This window comes from Candoia aspera, chromosome 7, assembly GCF_035149785.1.
Source record: "Candoia aspera isolate rCanAsp1 chromosome 7, rCanAsp1.hap2, whole genome shotgun sequence".
NCBI lineage: Eukaryota > Metazoa > Chordata > Lepidosauria > Squamata > Boidae > Candoia > Candoia aspera.
Window position 1 is genome coordinate 46,839,282 of NC_086159.1, and position 24,888 is coordinate 46,864,169.

At 37.6% G+C, this 24,888-nt stretch overlaps 1 protein-coding gene across 1 annotated transcript in view; it reads right to left on the reverse strand.

Moving 5' to 3' along the window:
* Positions 1-24,373, reverse strand: part of CAND1 (cullin associated and neddylation dissociated 1) — a 33,569-nt gene extending 9,196 nt beyond the window's left edge. The window contains exons 1-9 of the mRNA XM_063309213.1: positions 23,967-24,373; positions 17,067-17,210; positions 8,045-8,199; positions 6,296-6,419; positions 5,890-6,146; positions 5,690-5,795; positions 3,183-3,328; positions 2,446-2,738; positions 1,871-2,012 (exon numbers count right to left, since the gene is read on the reverse strand). Of these exons, the coding sequence (XP_063165283.1) occupies positions 1,871-2,012; positions 2,446-2,738; positions 3,183-3,328; positions 5,690-5,795; positions 5,890-6,146; positions 6,296-6,419; positions 8,045-8,199; positions 17,067-17,210; positions 23,967-24,034 (1,435 nt within the window). The 5' untranslated portion in view covers positions 24,035-24,373. The remainder of the gene's footprint in view (positions 1-1,870; positions 2,013-2,445; positions 2,739-3,182; positions 3,329-5,689; positions 5,796-5,889; positions 6,147-6,295; positions 6,420-8,044; positions 8,200-17,066; positions 17,211-23,966) is intronic.
* Between the last annotated feature and the right edge of the window lie 515 nt (positions 24,374-24,888).

Sequence of the window (24,888 nt, forward strand, 5' to 3'; positions counted from 1 at the left end):
TTTTCTTATAATTCCAAACATCTGATTTAAACTAAGCCTGAACCAATAATTCTATGAACTTATATTTAAGTAACACAGACATTAATAAAGGAAATATGAAATATTACCTCATTTGTTACCTGTATCTCAATATTTTTTCTACTTTTACACTACAAAGTCTGAGAAATGAGAAAATGGTAAATTCTTAAGAATTGCAGAACTCCTGAAGGAGTTGGTGGCTATCTTGATAGAACTCTCTGATGCAGCTTTTTCACCAGAGGCCCAGTGACTACAAATGCAAAGAGTGCTTACTGATAGTTCCAAATAGTTCACTTCCTAGGGTCATTTCTTTCACTTTCTCTCTCTTTAATATCATAGTAAACTTTTCTTGTTGGGATAGTTGGGCCACAGTGATTCGTATCTGAAAAGCCTTGTATCCAAATTACTCTAATGCACTTTACATAGGCTTCAGCAGATGCATAATCTTTCTGCTTATTTACTAAACAGCAGATAGGGTCAGAATCATATTGTAGCATATTCTCCACTATCTGTATGGCTAACCATTCCTTCTGAAGCCTAGTTCAAGGTTTTCTTTTAGCCTTTTGAGGTCTTAAATGGCTTAACATGTATTTACTGAAATATTTCTCCTGTACATGCCAGTCCATTCTTTAAGACCTTTGAAGAAAGTACAACCTATGGTGGCATCAATGGCAAGGCTCAATAGCCAATTATCCAAACTATAGCATTCTCAGTTGCATCATCCTCACTATGAAACTCCTAATCTTTGAAGATGCACCTCATCCACTTTTTCAACACTGCAATTTCATTAACTCATTATTCCACACTTCTCTGTCCAAGCTTTCAGTTCTTTCATGATATTCTGCTAGTCATGTGTCAATGATTTAATCTAAACAAAATTAAGATAAAAAATCCCCAAAATTGCAAAGGTGCTATAGTAACACAGTAAGAACAGTCCAATCTGCTACCAAGAAGTAATGCTCCAACCATATAATGCCAACATATTTAATCTTAAGTTTGCTTCTGATGCAACAACAGCCTAGCCAGCATCAGAGTTTCCCTAGATCCTTTTTTTTTCTCCTTCATTCACCTAGTCATCAAATTGTATTGACATATCTTAGCAGCAACTATGTAACCTTATAACTTCATTTTTCTAAGAGAGCTTGACAGAACATGGTCTTAGAATAATGGTTCCCAGAAGAGTTCCCACCTACAATTTAATTGTTGTCATGATTTTGACACTTTATTTTACCATAAAACCAAGAACTGTAACTAGAATTCAAAACTGGAAAGATTTATGGCAGTCTTATATACAAACCTCTTCTCTCAATTTTCTCCTTCCCAGTCTTTTCAATGCATAGATATTTACTTCAGTTATTTCTGTTTCTCTATAGAACATTTCTCCAAATCTTATCCCTATATTTACCCATCTGTTAAAACCTATTCAATATATTACCTTTCAACACATCAGAAAAGTAATAGATAAATACTCAAAACCTTTAGCATTAAAACAAAATCTTCCATCTGGAGAAAATGTTATTTCTTCCCTGCTCCAATTTGTAAGTATTTGATTATTATTTATCTTGGCTGTATGCTTTGTATTCTAAAATGCAGGGGTCAAGTCAATCATTCCAAGAAAGACCAAGCACATGAATGATCCAATTTGGATATTTGGGTGATACCATTTGGAAACTCAATCAAGCTGCCTTCAAATACAATCTTCAAATAGACTATCTGAACTGAAGCCTCACATAATTCTAAAGCACGGTTGTACAATGGCTGAAGAAGACATAGTATTGCCTCAAAACTAAGCAGTGCTTGAAAACATATTAAAAGTTCACAATATCTTTAAAACAAAATCCAGGGTTCATACCTGGAACAAGTACAGGAATATGTTGTGTGAGAGCACCAGGTAACACATTGACCAATTCAGTTAGCATGTTAAAACAGCACTGACGAGTCTTCACGCTTTTTTCCTTCATCTGTTTGTGCAAAGCTTTAACAATGTTGGGAACCTGTAATTATATATGGATTAGATAATCCAGCCATTACCCCCTTCTATACAAATATACAAATTATGAATGGTTCTTAAGTAAATATAACCATAGAAATAACAATACAAGATGAGCCCTGCTGATTAGGCCAAATGCTCACTTGGTCCAGCAGACTGTTCTCAGAATATTTCCACATTCAGATGCTAAGTAACTTGTTGTACTTTGCTATAGTATAATGCAGCAGTTGTTACCCTCCACAAACCAAATGCAGGTGTCTAAAAGCAGAACAGCATGATTCAAGTTTCCATATCAGAAAGTATCTGCATTGATGTTTTAATGTAGACATTTCATTACAGTTAAGAATGCAATTGAAAAATACATTGCTTTGAAAAATATATTTTTTACCACGTTACACATTTAAATGTTGGTGCTACAGATACTTTTATTTACTAACCTGACTCTGAAGCATTGTTAAAGGTGTTTCTCCTTGTTCCATTGCATCAGGATCACAAAGCCAACTCTGCACAGGGCGAGTTTGTTTTAGAAGAGAGAGGTATGCATGGAAAACATCTGCTTTTACATTCTCCTCCCGCTCTTTGAATCTTGCAATTAAAGCAGGGGAGACTGTCTTATAGAACTCTGGCAGCATTTCATGCCTTGTACTGACTACAGCATCCAAGCATTTTGCAGCTGCACGTCTAACCTTCCAACTCATGTCATCATCGTCACTATATTCATCATCACTCCCTTGAAAAGAATGAAAGGATACCAGGTTATAGATAGTCATGATTAAAAATCACAGATAACACTAGACTGCTTTATGTCAATTAAATATTTAATATTGATGATGTTTGATAAAACAGGACTGCTAAACTGCTTGTCAATTAAATATTTAATATTGATGATGTTTGATAAAACAGGTATAGTCCTGCTAGGGCCTAATGTATATTAAACGATATAAGCCAGTGAGCACTTTCCCATGCAGAATCTTTTACAAAGGGAGACCACCAATCAATCCTAGGGCTGTAATACTAGTCTGCATTTTACAAAATTTGATATTCAAACTCCTTTCAGTCAGTATAAGATAATTTACTTCCATAACAATTGCATTTATTTATATTTATTTAAAATACTGCTTTAATAACATTTGTTTACATTTAGCAGTTATGTTTCATTTCTAACATAAACTACCTTGATCATCATCGTCTCCACCATCAGCATCCATAGCATTCTCATCTTCATCTTCATCATCATAATTGTAATTGGGATCGTAAGTAAGATACTTAAGACAAATGTTTATAATGGTGGTTACATGAGGATAAACTTCTTTAGGACATCTGCATAATAAAAGTAATATTAATTAGATGATTATTAATGACAAAGCATTATTACATTATTCAGATCTGTATACAGATACTCTAAACACTATTACTATGTTTATGGCCTGAAGCATTTATATATGGTTTTCTTGCTTACATGTCTTAACGTTATCTGTAATTCTGCTCCTTTTTTTCTCTGAGAAGCTGAAACTCTCCCAGGTCAAGATGTTGGAAAGGCACAGTTCTTTTCCCTAAAACTGCCTAGCATCTCAAGATGAACTGAGACGGCATATGTTTCTAGGGAAGTTTGTTCAAATGATTTGTACAGCTGCCCGTATTATATAACATAACTCCGGATGGCTAACAAAAATTAAACAAATAACAATAGACAAAAAATTAAAAAACCTTTTCAAACCACCAACTACCATAAGTTGAAAGTAGCAAGTGCTTCATGCGTTGATTTTATTTGCTTTGGAAGTCTTGCTGATCAAAATCGCAAGCAAAACTACTGGTTTAATATGGCGATGTGCTGAGCTGATGATGTCAGCTCTCTTCATTATTTAACTGGTAAACAAAAAAAGTTCTCATATCTGTTTCCACTCAATAATTAATTTGTACAGTTTCTCATCTGATTTATTTTAAGTATGAAATTTATACCTATATAAGAGAGAAAACAAGAACCTCCCCCTCTCTCTCTTCTGAGAGGAAGCAGCTTCAACTAAACTTGGTATGGACCCAAAAGAGAAAGAAAAACTGTACAGAAACTGAAAAAGAGGTGCCTGCCACTTAGCTCTTTCTCATGGTTTAGAAAGTTGTACAATGACAGAATTTATGTATATCAAAACCTTAAGAGCTTTCTGGATTCAAATCAGAGACTTGAAATGAAAAATTTGGTAACTGATTCCCATGAAACAAGAATTGCTCAGCTTGAAAATACTGATAAGCAACCTGGTTACAGATGTAGAAACAATTTTAGTAAATAAAGATTTCTGGGATAAAGTGACATACCTACAGTGTTGTACTGCGCAAATAATTTACGATTTCTAAACATTCCATTTAATACTAAGCAAAATCAGCACAAAACAACTTTCATGGAAACATGTATACAGGCGATTATTTCTCAGTATATGGAATATTCATTTGAAACTGAAACTGCTCATTGTGTGGGCTTCAATTTTCATTCAGCTAAAAATCCCAGTTCCATTGTTATATTTTTGAAATCTAGTTTGGGATATTTTACATTTATCACAGCAAGTGAGATTTTTGAAATGGAAAGCAAAGAAGGATGATTTTTTCAGGTCTGCCTCTATAGGTAAGAAAGATTTTCAATAAAGCCACCATACAAAAAAGGCTTAAACTTTTAAGGAATTTTTTTGTATATCCTTACATAGTGATGTTGAAAACATTTTGATCTACAGGCTGTAGAGAAGTTTATTGTCCTGGGAGTATCTGCAGTGAGAGTTGGAGTCCTTTAATTTTTTTTTCTTCAGCTATAGAGAGTGATAAGACATCTTTTATTTGCAGGGGGAGATCCTATATTTTCAGTATGCCTAATGAAAAGTCTCAATAGCAGTAAAGTGTGTTTTAGTTTCTTCTTCAGTTTTGGGTATTTTTCAAAGTTTTTTTCTTTTAACTTCCCCCCCCCCCCACACTATTTTTCTTTTTTTTTTTTGAGGGAGTAGTTTTTTTAAAAATACCAAAGTAATTCCTTTTTCTCTCTTCCCTTAATGTATGGAAATACTGATACTGATAAACAAGGTGATGAAGATGGCACAGATGAGCTAACAGGTGTTTGTTGTTTTATTTTTTTCACCTATTTTGTCCATGATTTATTTTACTCCACTACCCGATAATAATGGTGTTTGCCTATGTAACTTTTCTTTCGGGGGCGGGAGGAAGCTAGTTCAATTTGATCTCTTTGTTTCATATAATGTTAAAGGTCTTAGAGGAGATACAATGGTGCTTTAAAGTTTGTGCGCCCTTTTGAATTTTCAATATTTCTGCATAAATATGACCTAATTTATATCTGTTCTCCACACAAATCCTAAAAATAAAGAGAACCCAATTAAACAAATGAATCTAAAACATTATACTTAATTGATTTATTTATTAAGGAAAATGATCCAAAGCTACATATTCTTTCTTGTCATTAGGATGTACACCAAAAACAGAGGGGACTGGCATAAAAAAATAAAGATAACATGCCCATCTATACCCACACTTACAAAAACAATTCACATTAGTCCATTCATTAACTTTCTCACATACACATATTTTCTTTCACCGCAGCCTTTTCTCTGTGACTCTACAATTAGCTTCAATTCTTTTCATACTGTAAATGTAGTCAGGAGAAACCAAATGAAGCAATGAATATCTTACCTCCTAACAAAAGATTCAAATGCTTGAATGCAATATTCTCGAAGTTCATCATCATCTATGTTACAAAATTTTACTACTAAAGGGATAATTTTCTCAAGATATTCACCTGATGGCAGAAAAATAAAAATACAATTAATATCAAATATTTAACACTTCACATGAAAATCAGAAAAACCGCACTACTATATAAATTTATTTACCTATCCTATGACCTGCTTGCCTACTGATGGCAGCAATACATTGTATATAGGTTCTTGTTGTTGACATGGAATCATTTTTTGAAAGCTCAGTCAAGAGATGCTCAATGAGGTCAACAAACACTATGTTGCCACAGCTCATAACAAGATGACCAAGAGCAATGATGGTTCTTTTTCTCACAGCAAGCCTTGGACTAGTTAGCTGAGGAAGCAGACAGGTCAGAATGGAAGGATGGAAGTTAACAAGCAGTCCTCCTTGCCTTAAAACATTAAAAAAAATCAGGGAAAAGAGTCAGTATAACAAACTATGTTTTCAAGGCATTCTTGAAATTGGCTTTAAAGATAAACATGCATGCAGGGGCAGTTTGCAGAAATACTGCCTACAAGCATCTTTAATGTGTATGTTTACCTGCTCAACATGTCAGCCATGATGTCCAAAGCCTCTAACTGAACAGACACGTCCTCTTGTTTTGCAATAGCACTAGTAAGTCGCCCAGTAATTTTTTTACAAACATTAGCTGCTAATGCAGAGCCTGGAAATAAATGCAGTTTCATCAGTAGTAAAATAATAATTATTGGCACACATCTGTGATATTTCCAAAATAAAATGTTACTTATTTTGTAATACATGTATTTGAATAAATTATATAACTATTCTACGTTTATTTTCTAATGAAGTATAAGGATAAGTGCGTAGCACACAAAAGAACAAACCACATGCACCATAAGTGATTGCAATCTATAAACAACTTCTTACCCAAACTTCCAGTTATAACTCAGATTATTTGAGAACTAATTAGAAAAAGAATATTAGAACACCAAGTGGTAAAACTAAATGGAACCATGGAATGAAGTCTTGTACAAATTATTTTACAAGCTGGACCAGACAATAAAATGTTGCTGTGTGTCTGAACACCCTATCAGATTTAATAATAAAACCTCTTGGTTTTATTTTTTTCACTAGATTATTTGCTCTTTTGGCTACATAAAAAGTAGCACTTGTACCCAATGTCAGAAATAAGAGAATTAGGACACCATACAACTTAAATTTTACAACTTAACTATAAATTGCAAATGTATGGAACTATATTAAGTGAGCCATGTTATTTTCACTGATGTTTGTTATTTCATATGGAAGAGTAATGACACAGAAGCCGCCATACTTTTGCAATACTTAATATTCTTAATATTCACTATTGATCCCAAGTTGCAAACCGTTAAATAAAATTTCATCTGTTACTCTGAATTATGGATACTTTCAATTTGAAATGAAATCAAGATGTTAACTTGCTCATTTCTATTAATTTCACTTTTTTAAAAGTACTATCACAGACTGATACTAAAACAAAAGGAGTATAATTTAATCCTTTTCAAGTGGTTTTTTTATTTAAATGAATAGTGTAACAACAAAATATTTTTTCCTTGAGAGGGGTCATTCACATATCAATTAAATGGTGCAAAGCAGATCCATTCAAATTAGTAGTTTTACCATTTACCACTACAGGATGAGTACAGTATCACATCCAAAATCTGTGTGCTTTAAAATCAAGGAAAAAAATTGTTGTAATTGTTGATCAAATTGATAGCTAGGATAATCAGAGTAAGCAAGCAAGAGAGTAAGAACAGATGAGGATTACAAAACCTTTAATTATCATGGTGGCTCATACTGGGATAAATAAAAAGTTGCTGGTTAAAGGCAATTTAGATGCATTGAACTACTATAGACTGCTCTCTGTATGAAATTTCATGTCACATTGTACAACTCACAATTACGTCATACAGTGCAGGCAGAGCTTGTTAAAAATGAGCTGTGTTATGATAGACAGAGTTTGCAGCATAAATCTTGGGCCATGATGCACAACACAATCACGTCACACAATACCATACAGATAATATTAATCAAGGACCAAAATGTCCATCGGCTTTATTTTTTGAACTCTTCCTGTTTCCTCTCTTGAAACACATAAAATTCAAGCTGGAAATTAAAACAGTAGAATAAGGATACTTAAAAGCAAAGACTACCAACTTCCCCATTATCAAGTCAAATATTTAAAAATAAAATTATTTTTATTAGAACTTTATTTGAATTCAGGTTGACTGTCTAAAATCAAGCTAGATAGTAATAACCGACCCAGAGAAGAAAAAGAGAAAGATTTACCACTGGATGCAGGAGGAAGTTCTCCAATAACTGTTTTTAGGCCAATGCTTGAAATATCACGTAGCTGCTCTTTGTCAGAAAGCATGTTAGTACAGAGGGTATCAACAATTGTCTCTACTTGGTATTCTTTCACTTTACTCACCAGGGGCCCAAGACTGCAATAAAACCAAAACAATTGAAATTGAAATTAAAAATGTTGAAATATTCATTGATATTTATAAATAAAACTTGTGCTACACATCAACACAGAGGAAGGTTTGTGTTCCATTTATTTAAATCAACCAGTTTCAAACCAAAGTATGTGTTGGATAATGACATATGCTTCATTATAACATACATATTAAAGTGATTATTTAGTCACTGATTGGTCAAAGGTAATCATTTCAAGAACATATTGCTAGAAACACATTTGTTAAAGTTTCCTGTTAACAGCCCAAAATGTAAATCACCTAATTATTTTTGTGAGTTTCACAAGATAAGCTTTATTAAGAAAACAGCACAGGTAGCCCTCGGTTAACTATGGTAATTGGGGCCCAGGAACTCCATTGCTAAACAACAGAGTCGTAAAGCACATCACGTGACCGCGCTGAGTTATGATGGCAGTTCCGACAGTTCTAGCTGTGGTAGTTAGGCACGACATCACGTGATCACCATCTGCGACCTCCTGCTGGCTTCCCCACTGACTTTGCTTGTCAGAAGCCAGCAGTGAAGGTCCCAAATGGCAATCAAGTGACCGCAGGATGCTGCAACTTTCATAATTGCAAGCTGGTTGCCAAGTACCCGAATTGTGATCATGTGACTGCAGGAACACTGCGACAGCTGCAACTTCGAGGACTGGCTGTAAGTCTCCTTATTCAATGCCATTGTAACACTGAACAGTCGCTGAATGAATGGTCATTAACGGAGAACTACCTGTATTTCTTAGTAAGTCTCAATTTGTTACACTTGGAAGAAATAGGAAATAAAGAGTACCTAATAAAAGTTATTTACTTCTAATTGTGTGGGTTTTTTGTCAGTAAGACTAAGTTTGAGATTTTGGAACTTCCCCATTTAAGGGTGATGTACAATTTGGGGGTCTTCCTGGACTCACAGCTCCTGCTTAATGAGCAGGTGGCAGTTGTAGCTAGGAAGGCCTTTGCACAGCTTCATCTGGTGCGCCATTTGTGCCCTTTCCTAGATTAGTGGGCCCTCGAAACAATCACTCATGCCCTGGTCACCTCATGGCTTGACCACTCAACAGGCTCCACATGGGGCTGCCCTTGAAAACCACCCAGAAGCTTTAACCGGTCCAGAATGCAGTGGCACGGGCAATAATGGGCATGCCTTCCTATGCCCATGTAACATCTCTCCTTTGCAAGCTGCATTGGTTGCTTCTGGGTGAAATTCAAGGTGCTGGTTGCTACCTATAAAGCCCTACATGGCAGAGGGCCTGGTTACGGAAGGGACTGCCTGTCTCCCATAATATCTGCCCAGCTGTTCTAATCTGGCAGGATTGTGATGCTCCAGGTTCCTTCAATTAAACAATGCCATCTATCGGGACCCTGGAAGCACACCTTGTTTGTAGTAGTGTCTGACCTCTGGAATGAGGTTCCCCCTGAGATTTGAATGCCCTGCCACCCTACTGGTGTTTCAAAGGGCACTGAAGACCTGGTACTTTGTCCAGGCCTTTAGCACATGTGATTGAAGCCCCCTTTTCTCCTCTTTCTTTGTTCCCATCTGGGTTTGTTATCTCTGTCATCTTTGTTCCTTTTTGTGCTGTTTTCTTGTTTTAAATGTTTTTAACAATTTATAAACTGGCCAGAATTGCTGGGAGTCAGGAGGCATGTAACTTTAATATTGTTGTTGCTGTTGTTGTCATCATCTGCATTATTCCTTGGCATTATTTATTTTCTATATCATGCATATTTTTTCTTAGCAGCCTGAGCTGTAGTTTACTTTACAAGTGTTGCATCTGAAAAAAATGCTGTGGATTGATTTGACAGGTCATTAATAAAATATTATGCAGCTAGCACAATAATTTCAAAATTGAACTTTCCTCCCCACTCATAAAACAATCCTTTAAGCCATAAGGTAGTAAATCACAAAAATACAAGTTAACATTCAACAGTTTGCCAGTTTCCTTACAAGAAATGATTTTCTTAAGACTAAGAATGAATAGAAAGAATTGATAACACTAAGGAAGAGATAAAAGTAGTAGGAACCTTAAGTGGAAGTGAGCATCTCTATCTGGGGTTCAAGATACTACAGAAAGAGAAATTGGTGCAGTTGTATATACATACAAGATGGGAACCAACTTCCACAAACTTAGAAAAGTACTAGGTGAGATTCCATGGACAGAAATCCTCAGGTCAAATGGGGTGCAGCAGACTTAGGAACTTTTCAAAAATAAGATACAATATCAATTACAAAGACCATTCCAGTCAGCTGTATAGAGGTCAGCTTAGGAAATAATTGTGAATGCATAGAAAACTTTAAACCAGTGTTTCTTAACCAGGGTTCCATGAGAGGTCACTAGGGGTTCCCTGGGAGATCACAATTTATTCCAAAAAAATTATTTTAAATTTGGGCAACCTCACATTAAAGAAGTAAGTTTCATTCTTTATTTTTAGTTTAAGAACACTGTTAATGCATATATACAGGCCTACACTTGAAACCAATATAATAATTTTGTAACTTCTGGCCTATAGTTGTACCTGAATGTGCAGGGGTTCCCCAAGGCCTGAAAAATATTTCAAGGGTTCCTCCAGGGTCAAAAGGTTGAGAAAGGCTGCTTTAAACTGATCTAAGAATTAAAAGGGACATACAGTCAGAACCAGAAATATTGGAACAAGGATAACTGTTTTGGCATTTGGCCTCTGTACACCACCACATTGAAGTTGAAAGGAAACACACTCAGATAGGAGCAAAGTCAGCTGTAATTCAAGAGGTTGGACCAAAGTGGGGCACTAACCATTCAGGAAGTACAGCCAGTGACATACACACACACCCATCGTTGGTGGCTCATAAGTAAAAGAACAAACCAACATCATTATAAACATAAGGATCGCCTTTAATACCTGGATGAAAATCCTTTGCAGTCAATGACTGCCTGAAGTCTGGAACCAATGGACATGACCAAATGCTGAGTTTCCTCCCTCCAGATGCTTTGCCAGGCCTTTACTGCAGCTGCCTTCAGCTGCTGATTTTTTGTGGGGCTTTCTGCCTTCAGTCTTGTCTTTAGTAAGAGAAAAGCATGCACAATTGGATTGAGATCAGGTGACTGACTTGGCCATTGAAGAACATCCCACTTCTTTGCCTTGCGAAACCCTTGGGTAGCTTTTGCTATTGTGTTTTGGGTCATTATCCATCTGCAGTATGAAGTGGCATCCTATCAGTTTGGCAGCATTTGGCTGAATCTGAGCAGAAAGTATAGCCCTAGACACTTCAGAATTCATCCTGCTGCTTTTATCAGCAGTCAGGTCATCAATAAACACCAGTGACCCGGCTCCATTGGAAGCCATACATGCCCATGCCATAACACTGCCTCCACCATGTTTGACAGATGAAGTGGTATGCTTCGGATCATGAGCTGTTCCTTTCCTTCTGCATACTTTTCTCTTCCCATCATTCTGGTGCAAGTTAATCTTGGTTTAATCAGTCCAAAGAATCTTATTCCAGAACTGGGCAGGCTTTTTTACATGTCTGCTGGCAAAGTCTAATCTGGCCTTTCTGTTCTTGAGTGTCACCAGTGGTTTGCACCTTGTTGTGAAGCCTCTGTATTTATATTCATAAAGCCGTCTCTTGACTGTAGATGTTGACAATGACATGCCTACTTCCTCAAGAGCGTTCTTGACCTGGCTAGATGTTGTGAAAGGGTTCCTCTTCACCATGAGCAGAATTCTGTGGTCATCCACTTTAGTTGTCTTCAGTGGTCTTCCAGGCCTTTTGCTGTTGCTGAGCTTGCCAGTTAATTCCTTCTTTTTCAGGATGTTCCAAACTATTGTATTGGCCACTCCCAATGTTTTTGCTATCTCTCTGATGGGTTTGTTTTCTCAGCCTCATGATGGCCTCCTTCACTCGCATGGACACCTCTTTGGACCTCATGTTGAGAGTTCCAGTGAACAACTACCAAATGCAAATATAACACTCAGAACCACCTCCAGCCTTTTATCTGCTTGACTGGTCATGGGGTACCAAGGAAACAGGCCAAACCTGGCCATGAAGCTTCTTGTCAGCCATTCATTCCATTACTTATGAGCCACCAACAATGCGTGTGTGTGTATGGTACTGGCTGTACTTCCTGAATGGTTAGTGCCCCACTTCTGTCAAACCCTTTGAATTACAGCTGAAAGTCCTGACTTCGCTCCCATCTGGGTGTGTTTCCTTTCAACTTCAATGTGGTGGTGTATGGAGGCCAAATGCCAAAACAGTTATCCTTGTTCCAATATTTCTGGTCCTGACTGTGTACAGAAAAGGGAAGGTAGATGTAATCACCAAGGAAATTTATCAGCAAGTGCCTAAATTTGTAGGAAGAAAGTTAGAATGGTTCAAACAAAAGAATTAAGGCCTGCAAGGGAAGCTAAAACCTAGAAAAATGACTTTCTTGGCTATGTCAGTATTAAAAGGAAGTGGTAGACCAACTACAGGCAGTCCTTGCTTAATGACCATTCGTTCCATGACCGTTCAAAGTTATGACGGCACTAAACAAATGGTAGTTATGATCAGTCCTCGAAGATATGGCCACTTCAGCACCCCAGCATGTGATCAAAATTCAGGAGCTTGGCAGCCCACCTGCATTTACAACCGCAGCATGTGCTTCAACTCTTCCCATACGCCTATCTCCCATCTCTGCCCTGCACTCTGTCACCCTGCCACTTGCAAGGCTCACCTCCTCCATCTTCTTTATCCTGCTGACAAGGAGCACATGGCCAAGGCAGATGTTGGCCCTTTGTGAGGCGGCGGCAGAGTGCAGGATGGCAAAAAAGGCTGATGGGGGTGGGGGGAGATAGGAGGGTGGAAGTTGAAGCAGAGGCGAGCACAGCAGGGCAGGTGTGAGGTCCTTGCCTAAAAACATTGTGGTCCTTGCCTAACGACTGCAACTGGAACTACTGTTGCTAAGCAGTGGAGTCATGTGATGTTTCATCTAATGACCACTTTGCTTAGTGGTGGAAATTCCAGTCCCAATTATGGTCTAAAGAAGAAGAAAGCCAGTTTCAATGATATGATCATCAAACAAATCAATGCAGAGTGCTCACTCGAAGCAGAAATGACTAGGCCAAATTATCCTACTTTAATCACATTATATGAAGACCCAGCTGTCTGGAGAAGGCTCCAAAGCTGGGGACAAGGAAGGAAAGAGAAGAGCAAGGTGGATGCACTGAGTTACACTGGCAATGAGTATACCACTGGAAGATCTGAAGGACCAAGTTAGGAACAGATTGTCATGGAGAAAATCTACCTATGTGATAACTAAGAGTCAATACTAACTTGATGGCACATAATCAGTCAAGATACATACAGAAGAATCATGACAAGTTGGAACAGTGGGCAGAAATCAGCAAGATAAATTTCAACAGGGACAAGGATTGGGGGAGGACCAGCCGAACAAATGAAAAAGGTATGGGTGTATTGGTGAATCATAAATTGAATATGACTTAACAGTGTGATGCGGCTGCAAAAAAAGCAGATGCAATCCTAGGCTGCAAAGCTGTAAGAGCAAGAAAAATCATTGCCCTTCTTTCTTTCAAACAACACCAAGAATACTGCAACTGGTTCTAGGCGCTGCATTTTAGGAAGAACGATGACAAATTAGAGCAGAGGATAGCAACAAAGATGAAAATGTGGCCTGGAAGAAAAAGCTTATGAGCAACCATTGGAGGCCCTCAATAATTTAGCCTGGAGAAGACTGTAGGGAGACATGTTAGTTGTCTTCAAGTATCTAACAGCTGTGTCAAGGAAGAATGGACAAAAATAATGGCTTTAAATAGCAGAAAGCAGATTTTGTCCAGATTTCAGGAAAAAATGGGAGAACTTTAAACAGAAGCTGGGTGGCCATCTTCCAGGGATGCACTGGGCACTACATTTTATGATTCTATTAATTCATAAAAAGATTGCACCAATGGAATGAGGCTTTTCCTTCTAGAATGATGCCATTGGCTTTCATTTCCAGTTAAAAGATCTTTAGTATAGATGGTCCTGGTTTAATGACCACTTGTTCAGCAATGAGTGGCCATCGCAGCACCCTTGCAGTCATGCGATTATGATGCCCAGGTGCTCAGCAACCGGCTCAGATTTCTGACTGCTGCAGTGTCCCATGGTCATGTGATTGTGATCTTCCCTGCCAGCTTCACACAAGCAAAGTCAATGGAGAAGCCAGCAGGAAATCAAAAGTCATAATCACATGAGATCCTTGTTAACAACCTGCACGGTCCTTGCTTAACAATGGTAACCGGGGACTGCCAGAATTACTGTCACTAAGCAGCATGGTCACTTGATGTCGTGCTTTATGACTGTATCACTTAGTGATGGAAATTCCAGTCTCAGTTAACATTGTTAAGCAAAAACCACCTGTAATAGGGAAAGAAAGCCATTTGGAAGCTTTCAGCAACCACAGCAATATATTACACTTGTTGAATTCTTTTCAGGATAAGGGCCAGACTTGGAATTTCCAAGGCATGATAAGGTACATTCCAAAAGAAATGGAAACAAAATGTGATGTAATTTATTCTCACTTACTGTTCATAGTATTAGTCCCCATGCATTATTAATTTTTTTTTCTACCACCTTAAAACACAGCTAAGTGGTAGTACCTAGCTGGCCCTAGTAGTTCTCAAAAAGCTAAGTAGGGTCAGACCTACTAAGTAGTTGGATTGAAGACCTAAGGTAAATCCTAGCCCAACTTACATCCTTGGTATGCATAAAAATATGCTGAAGAAAGCAATGGCATACCAGTTCCATATTTTTTTTTTAATTTACATAGAAATCTCTATGAAGTCACCAATAATTGAATGTGACTTGAAGGAGACTACTCTTTTCTACTTTAGAATTACAATATTCGGGCAACTTTTATACCAAATTTTTGGGGGCTGCAGACTGTGTATCTGTGAGACAGACAAATCAAGTAGCTATGTGCAGTTACTCAGATCTAAAGTAGAAAAGGTGCTTTGGCAGGTACACAGGCATGCTCACTGTATCTGCTGGCATTTCCTTAAAAAAAAGTGTCTTTTCTTAGGGTCACTTCGTAGTTGCCTGGTTCTAAGACAACACTTGTTTGAGTTTAGAAGGCATTTAAAGGGTTGTCACACCCTACAGTCATCTCCTGAATGCAATTGTCAATCTCCACCATGTTAAAAAAAATACCTGCTTGGAATCAAATCTGAAGAATCGCACCCTCTAATAGCTTTTAGAATTGAGCATGCATGTATTTCTTTTTCTCCCTAGATAGTATAAATCAAGCAAATATTCATTCACAATTTTTTGAATGCAGTTAAGAAATGTATCATACTTGGCTGAAAAAAGTACTTATTTTAGTAACCTTACTGAGGATTTTGAATGAAGCCAAGAAACTGACATTAACCTGTACAGATAAGTGATTCAATTATTTTTTAAAAATAAAATCTAACAAAAAATAAATCAGAAAATAGAATGTATGATCAAAGCTGTTCATTTCACTACTTTCAAATTACCACATTAACATCTGTCACTTTCTGCAACACAAACTACTGAAGAAACAGGCTGTTCCACAAATACTTCTCATCATACTTCTGGTATAAATACAATAATAGAAAAAATGGTACTGTGATAAATTGATTATCTTGCAACAGACTTGTCTTTTAAGTGGGAAATATTTAAATTATGTAACAATGAATTTGTGGTAAAATCACCGAATGGAACCTTATGTTTATAGATCTATTTGAATGATTAATTCAATCTGAATATTTAACAAAAACATTCTGAGCCAAGGGTAAGAGAAGTTTTGTTCCCATTTTTATTTTTTTATAATCAATTATCATTACTTATGACTAAGTAATCTTCCATACTCTAAGAATTAAGGTATCTGCTTATTTTTTTATAATCAACAATCATTACTTAAGACTAAGTAATCTTAATTCTTAGAATAAGGAAGATATCTGTTTTTTTCAATGTAAGAAAATGTAAGACTTGAACATTTCTGTGCAGGTTAACTGTTTTTAAAAAATCTCTATTAAATTATGTTTACCAATGGCAAAAACCTCCACAAGTGAAAACATGTAAGGTAAGACCTCTGATTTATAGGTGGTTTGCAAATATCTATCTTCAGAATACACAGGTCAATCCATTATTGTGAACAGGCCAATGGAAATTTTTGCTATAAAAATTATGTGGACTTTGTTTTATAATTTCACTGTTTCTGGATTCAAATATTAAAATAGTAATATAAAAATAGTAATATAATTAAAATTATTTTTCTTTTACACAATATTCAATTACTAAGCACTCTGTTAGCTATTTTCAAAATGACTGTACCTTCTCATGAGAATAAATAGAATTTTATGTCTTTTTGTAGAATGAGCATATGCATGTATTATTTGGTTCTATATAAATTACAGTAAAAGGAGTTACATTTAATATTCCATTAATAAGAACTATGGTCAGATGTAAGGACCACTGCTGGTCTTCAAAGAGATGAGAAGGAATGAAACAAACACCTTTGTTTCCTTAGCAATATGCATAATGTAAGATTTAACTGATGTTTATAAAATTATGAACTATGTGGATATAATTATATTCCCACATTTTCTCTAAGGATTATCTAATGAAATTTATAAGAAGGTTCAAAATAATCAGCATGGATTCACATATATCATATCAAAACTGATTCAGAGAGAAAAACAAGAATATGTAATTGTTATCTCTTATCATGCTCTGCTGGAGATCTTAAGGTCACTGGGCTTTCCTGACTTGCATACAGAATGCTGACAGAACAGACAAACCAATTCTTATTTTCTCAGTACAAATCAAGACAATTGGTACAAAACAAAATGCCTAATCAGAAAATACATACCATTTGACTGCTAAATTTTGTACTTCACCATTTTTATCTTCCAGCAACTTCAAAATCATTTTCACAACTTTCCTTTCACTATCATCATCTAACTTGATAGAATCTTTTTGTAGTTCAGTCATCAAGTCATTTGTTGCCATAAACCTTTGTTTAAAAGAAAATCAATTCAGTTAGCAGTCAGTTTTACATCAGTCTAATAATTAATCTCCATAACTTCAAATATATTATACTTCATGTGAAATAAAGTAATATACTTCCATTCTAGAGAAAAGACTTCATAATAGAAGAAAGAAATGGAGAAAAAAGCCTTTAGCTTTCAGAGAAAGCTTTCAGAGAAAGTCCATTAAATAAATATTTAAATAAGTAGCAACAATGGAAAGCAAAAAAGAAAATGACATTAACTATTTAATTATTCAGATAAATAGTAAACTGAAACACTGATTATGTCTGAAAAAATCAACTACTTCATCATACTACTTGGGGAAAAAAATCACAAAATCAGAGAATTGGAAGGGAGCAGATTGAGTCCATGCCTTTGTTTGATGCATCAGTCTAAACTAGTGTTTTTCAAACTTGGCAAGTTTAAGGTGCTGGGTAAGGAATTCTGGGAGCTGAAGTCCAAACATCTTAAAGTTGCCAAGTTTGAAAAACACTGTGCTTCTAGACTGAAGCACTACAACATCTATCTATCTATCTAGCATCTGTTTTAACACATCCAGCTATTTTAAAGGAAGTCTACCACCTGCCTCATTAATCTGTTTCACTCTTACATTCTGATACATTTTGTATTCATTCATCATCCTTATATATCACTTACATGTTAAATTTTAGATGATTCATAGGAACATCAATGCATTAAACCATATAAAACCAGTCATTAAAATAAATAATACCAAATTAAACACAATGTTCAAAATTGTAAATTGAATAAAAACAACCCTGTGCTCATAGATGTACATACTGTTCCAAAAGCTTTTTAGATATGCCCTGTTTTTACTGCTTTCTATTATGTCATCATTTAGGAGGCCACCCAGATCTCAGGGGAAGCTTGTTTCAGAGGGATGAAGCTGCCATTAAAAACACTGGAGTTCAGCCTTTCAATCCCCATCTCCTGAAGGAGAGAATCTGTAACGACCCCAGTTGGGCTGAACACACAGGATGGCCAAATTCTGTTTGGAAGAGATGGTCCGAAAGATAAAATTACCACTACCATTAGAAAGCTTTTTTTCCCTTAAAATTCAACTGAAATCTGCCTTCCTGTAATTTAACCAGTATTCCATGTCTTGTACACTGGGCTGACAGAATTTATATTGATAAAAAACAATTTTTCTATATGCCATTTCCCTAGACACTTGAAAGATGCTATCATATTCTCATTCCCTGTGTTTTTTTAAGGCTAAGCATATCTACTTTCTCAAACTCTCTTCACTGGACTTAGCCATTCATTCCATGTGTTCAGGTTTCTCTAAATCCCCATTTCAACCAAAGCACTAATCTCAGCCTGAAATACACTAATTGTAGGTAAAGAAGACCCATTAACATTTTAAAATGTAAAATGGATTAAGTAAACTTGAGAACATAAATATGGAGACATATGCACATATACACACACACACAATATAAAATCACATACAGGTAGTCCTTGACTTACAACCATTCATTCAGCAACCGTTCGAAGTTATGACAGTGCTGAAAAAATGACTTATGACTGGTCTCCGAAGTTATGGCTGTTGCAGCGCCCTTGAAATCACATGATCAAAATCCGGGCACTTGGCAGCCTGCCCACGCTTATGACCGCAGGGGTGCTTCAACTCCCCCGACCCATCTTCCCCCCATCTCTGCCCGTTTGGGTGCTCTGCACTCCGCCACATACCCCTGATGCCCCCCACCACTGCCTGCCACTGACCTTTGCTGTCTTCTTCTTCCTGCTGGTGGCCCAGGATCCAGGTGCTGGGCGAGGGTGCAGCCCTGGGATGTGTGGTGAGCGCAGCAGAGCCTTGTCTGTCTAAGACAGTTTGTCAGGCTGCACAAGGAAGGAGACAGTGAGACAGCAAGGTACAGTACTCTCTGTTGACAGGTGAGGCAGGAGAGCCAGCTGCAATTCCCCAGGTGAAGGTGGAGGCTGTGTGGGAGGTGCTGTTTGGGGTGGCAGCAGAACTGGAGGAAGTGGAGGGAGGCGAGCTTCTCTGAGGTGCAGCATGCGCTCTGCAGCTTGTGTTGGAAGTGCACCCCAAAAGCCTCACCCCAGGAAGTGCCTCTTGTAAAGCCTCACGAATGGCTGGCAGCTTCCATCATGAGTTGTAGAGTGCACGCTGGAAGCACCTCTGGAAGCCTTGTCCCTGGAAGCACCTCCTGCAAAGCCACATGAACAGCCAGCAATGTGCCAGCTGTTCATGAGGCTTCGCAGGAGGCAGTTCCAGGGGCAAGGCTTTTGAGAAGCACTTCCAACACAAGCTGCAGAGTACACGCTGCACCTCAGGGAAGCCCCCGTTCCTCCGCTTCTTCCAGTTCTGCTGCCACCCCAAACAGCACCTCCCACAAAGCCTCCCCTTTCATCCAGGGAGCCGCTGCCAGTCTCTTGCCTCACTGGCAACAGAGAGTGCCACGCCTCGCTGTCCTTCTACCTTCTCTCCAGCCTGGCCTGGCAAGCTGTCTTCGGCAGACAAGGCTCCACTGCCCTGCCACACTCACCACACATATCCCAGGGCTACACCCTCACCCAGCGCCTGGACCCCAGGCCAGCAGCAGGAGGAAGACAGCAATGGTCAGCTGGGGGCAGCAGTGGCAGTGGGCAGCAGGGGAAGGTGGCAGACGCAGAGCAACCAAAAGGGCATAGATTGGGGAGGGGGAGAGATACGTGGGTTGTGGGAATTGAAGCGAAGGTGAGCATGGCAGGGCAGGAGAAGCATGAGGTTCTGACCTAACAATGGTGCTGTCCTGGCCTAACAACCGCAACTGGGACTACTGGAACTGCTGTCGCTAAGCAGTGTGGTCACATGATGTTTCACCTAATGACTGCATCGCTTAGCAACAGAAATTCCAGTCCCATTTGTGGTCATAAGTTGGATGACCTGTACAGTTTGTAAATTAAATATTAAGTTGCATGTTCCACCTATAATTAGGTAGAAATAGGGGAATAGCATAAAAGCTAATATTAAAGTGGCTAGGAAAAAAAGAACTGCTAATGATAATGAGATACCAAGGAATCTCACATAAGCTGAGTTGGTAAAGTATCTTCAAAAATTAAGGTTTTAATAGGTGACATTTATTACTGCTCTCTGCATGACTCTTTAATAAAAGTTGCAGTGGGAAACTAGAGTTGATTCAGTCTTCTTGTCTAGCTGAAGGATGATCTAGCCATGTGACAAACTGTGGACTCTACGTGAACTTAAATTTTAGAAAAAATTAATGAACAGTCTGAAAAAGGTCTATCCCTCTCCAAAGATGAATATTCCTATGAACATTCAGAGTAGGATTTATTAACAACAGAGGGTTATGGAAATGTAACCACCTTAGAAATCCTTATTTATTTATCAAATTTGTCACTGCCCATCTCCTCCCACCAGAGGAGGGACAAAGCAAGCTGAGCACTCTGCCCAATCTTATTATTACTGGAGGAGCAGAAAAGAATCTGTCCACATAATTACATACCATTGTGTTTTCCTTTATAACATTTCAAATTTAAGCTTAACACCTTCTTAAATTATTGGTAAGATATTAAATAATACCTCTAAGATTATCACCAAAAGAATTTTTACCACTGTTACATTCAACTTGAATGCAATTAAAACCTATTAAATGTGTTATTTTTTTCCCCTGTAAAATGACAGTAAGTTATGACTTGCAGTTATAAAAACCTATTCTGTTCAACAAGGGCTAAAAGTAAGTCCCCTTATGTACATATTTTGAAGAAACATTTAGGGCTTTTTCCAATTTGATGTTATCCAGATGTACTAAAATCACAACAGAAAGAATTAAGGGCATATGTGGCAGTAGCAGTCATCCCACTGCAGAAGGATGTCCATGTTCTATTAAAAATGTAATTTGGAAGCATTTATGAGAAAAATAAATGCCCAATTTCCCTCATGTCTTCAAAGTTTCTTTTTTTAAGATAAACTTCTTCTCCGCTATTAGAAAGAAGCCAGAATAAGGAAAGTTGACAATATCACACAGAAAAACAATAGGTATAAAGAGCCCACGTCTTCTGACCATGGGTATGTAGTACTATTTGAACAAATGCTATAATCATGACCTTAAATGTTTGCCTCCTTCAACAATCACTCTGAAAATGATATTGTTTTTTTAAATGGCATCCCTTCTCATAGGCACAATGTACAGAAGCGTAATACATTTGAAAAAGGAGAGAATGAAAAGGCTTGCAAAAGCCTGCTAAACATGTGGGAAACCTGTAATATACATGCATTTTTTAATTTTGTATTTTACTACTGTTTCACTGTGTAATATTTTATGTGTATTATTATGATTGCTATTACCTGTCCTGAGCACTGTATGAGGGGAAGGGATAATACAAACATAATTGTAAATATTAGATGAGTACTTCCATGCTTCTTTTACGTCAAATATCCAACTTTCTTTTAATTAATCACAAAGTGACATCACTTCAGATAACAGTTTAAGTTTACTTAATATTTTAAAATTTTTCTGATATTAAGACCTACACTGGTCTTACTTCATTAAAATCTAAAATAATACATTTATAAATCTGACTAGTTTGAGTTTGGTAGTGACACTGGTGAAGACACAACTATGTCATAATTAGTACTGAAGCTGATGCATACAAAGCTACACCACAGTTAAACTGTGGAAAATGAGAGTTAATGCATGGTAAGGAAAAATGAAGTATGTATTTGATTCTATACTGAACTTCAGGAAACACGAAGTACTTCATATGTTGTGTGTGTGCGCGCGCATATATATAAATATATATATATATAAATAAACAAGTTGTATATAACAGTAAGCAAGTGAAAATATAAAATATTGGAAAAAAGAATATATGAACTGGGCAGCTACATGTTAAAAGATACTCATAGCCAAATGACAGAAGAATAATCAGGGAATATCTGCAGTTGGCTCACATGTATTTTCAACAATGAGTAACTCTATAACTAGATAGCAAAAGACTGATCTTCATATCAAGTCAAAGTAGCTATAATCCTTCAATAACTTAACCATCATTAAGAGATCAGGGTCAGGCCATCCTAACTCCAGGATCTCCTAAAAAGTTCTCTCCATTTTTCTGACAATGCTAATTAAAATATAACTACAGATTATTAAATTTGCACAAAATATGGCAAAAATTACTTCGTGCAAACCACTATCTTATGGTATCAACAAATATCAGTATCATAATATAATAATGAGGATCAAAGCTTGGACTCATATTTCTGGCTGTGAGGTGATTTGTTTAAGAATGATTTATTGAATAACCTATAAATAGCTAAGTAATATTCACAGTTTTCAAGGTCACTGGATTCACACACAACACACTAAGATAAAAATGAAACAACTTTTAGTGCTATCTGCTATACTAAAAACAATTTGCATATTACTACTTACAGTATGTTCGAATGCATTCCCAGTAGGAATTTCATTCTGCACAGTTTGTAATTAATAATTTAATGGAATCAATTCTGCCAATGAATAGCAAACCTTAAGAAAATACCAGTATTAATGCCTTCTTTACTATAAGATATGCTTAACAGTTACAAATGATCAATCACTGTCCTGTCTATACTGAGGTATCATGACATACTGTAGTTGATTAATGTCCTTTTAACATAAAAATAATTTTCTATGTCCCTATCTGATGATGCTAAGTGAAGAGAATCATTTATTTCACTCAGCAAACATGCAGAGGGGGAATTTATAGATATATCAAACTTCTGTAATAAAAACTGGGAATATATTCTGAAGAATAATATCAAAATATATTAGAACAGGAAAAATAAGGCTGCTTTAAATTATGCATCAGATATACTTCAGCCCAACATTATACCTTTTTTTCAGAAAAAGTGTTCCAATTAATTTAATCTATAATGGCAAGATTTTCAGCAGCTTGCAAAACTTTTCTTATTTTACTGCAGTATTAAAAATATTAGTATACAATCTGTCATGCGCAGCAGCCTTGGTTGGGATATACACTTAAATCCCTTTGCCTCTTACCAAATGAAAAAGAAGTGAGGTATTGTAATGTTCAAAACCAGTAACATCTGTGTCTAAGCCAAGATTTCAAGTAGTTCAAACCAAAATTCAGTATTTATTATAATTTCTTAAGATACATGTTTCAATTGTTAACACAAGGAAAGTTATATTGATACATTAGAAACAAATTTCAAAGAGATTAAAATTTCAGAAAGATGCTGAACTAATCACAACGGCTTCTCCACTCTATATACACAAATTAAAACATGTTGTTTTACCAGACATTTTAACTAGGATTGAAAATTAAAAACAGAATCGGCTACAATCTAAACAAAAGTAACAATCCTGCTGGCAGAAAACCGGCTTCTATAACAAATTACAGAGTACAAAAGTGACAGAGAGTGCAGCAAAGAGAGGGAATGGGATTAACAAACTTCCAGACAACTTTCGGGGAAGAGGGCCGCCTCAAGGCCTGGCTCCAAATCAAGCCCTGCGGATTCTAGGCAAGCCATAATATGGCCAGGGTCCGGGCCTTAAGTTCTCCTGCTTGACGGGCCTCAAACCAGGCAAAAGGCAGGTTGGGTGGGGCACAACCACTCAAGGTAAAGACAGAAGCAGCTCGGGCCTGCCCGCTCCAACGCACCCCAACGAGAGAGAGGTGGGGACAGTCCTTTGGCATGAGGAGACGGAAACGCTACCTACTCAGTAGTAGGCAGGCCAGCCTCGGCCTCTTACCTGAAGTCCTTGTCACTCGACGTCATTTTCTCCAGCAGGTTGGAGATGTGGTACGAGGCACTCGCCATGATGATGGTCCCAGTGAGGGAAGCGTTTGGCCGGCTCCACGTCGCCCAGTGCTGTGTGCGGGGGAACGAAAAGGTGAAAGTGGGGAGCGAGGGCTCTGCCTGGCAGGAGAGTGGCGGCGCCTGCTTGGCGGCGTTGAGCCGTGCTTTCCCCGAGGCTTTCCCCGAGGCGGGGGCGGGACACGATGAGGAGCGGATTAACGCGCGCGCTGTGGGGAGATCAGTATCATCGCCAGCGGCTGCTACTCGCGCGGGAAAAGGCGAAGGACAATCGCGAACGATCTCGCTCAGGCGAATGGAGGCGGACGTAAAGTCCCACCGTCTGTTGCCTCGCGCGAGGACCTAAGGTCAGAGTTCAAAGAGGGCCTCGCCAACGTCGCTCTTCCCAGCCTCCGATTGGCTTCCCATGATAGCGTAGACGGCCTGATTCACATGACGTTTGCGACGTACGCGACGCAGAGCGTGCGCGAGCAGGATGGCTAGTAAGCGAGACGAGAGGAAGGGCGTTCAGTGTAACGTGCGAGGCGTTTGATGTCTTCTGGAAAGTAGAATTTCGTTTACCGGACACTTGGGGGGGTGTATTTGTATCAGAATTAGGCAATACGATTTAAACTGTTTCTGAACGATCGTTTTAGATACGAATAAATACGGTGTATAACACACTTCGTTATTTTATTTAAAGAGAGGCAGCTTGGTATGTTATACATTGCTGCAATATTAAAATGCATGCTAAAAACATGGGAAACAATATGCTGAATTTTTTATTCTTTTATTTTTTATTCTAGAGTGGGTTGGGCTGAGAGATTTGCTTTGTATGTTGTGTTACACTGTGTTTCATTTAACCATAGTTTGGGGTT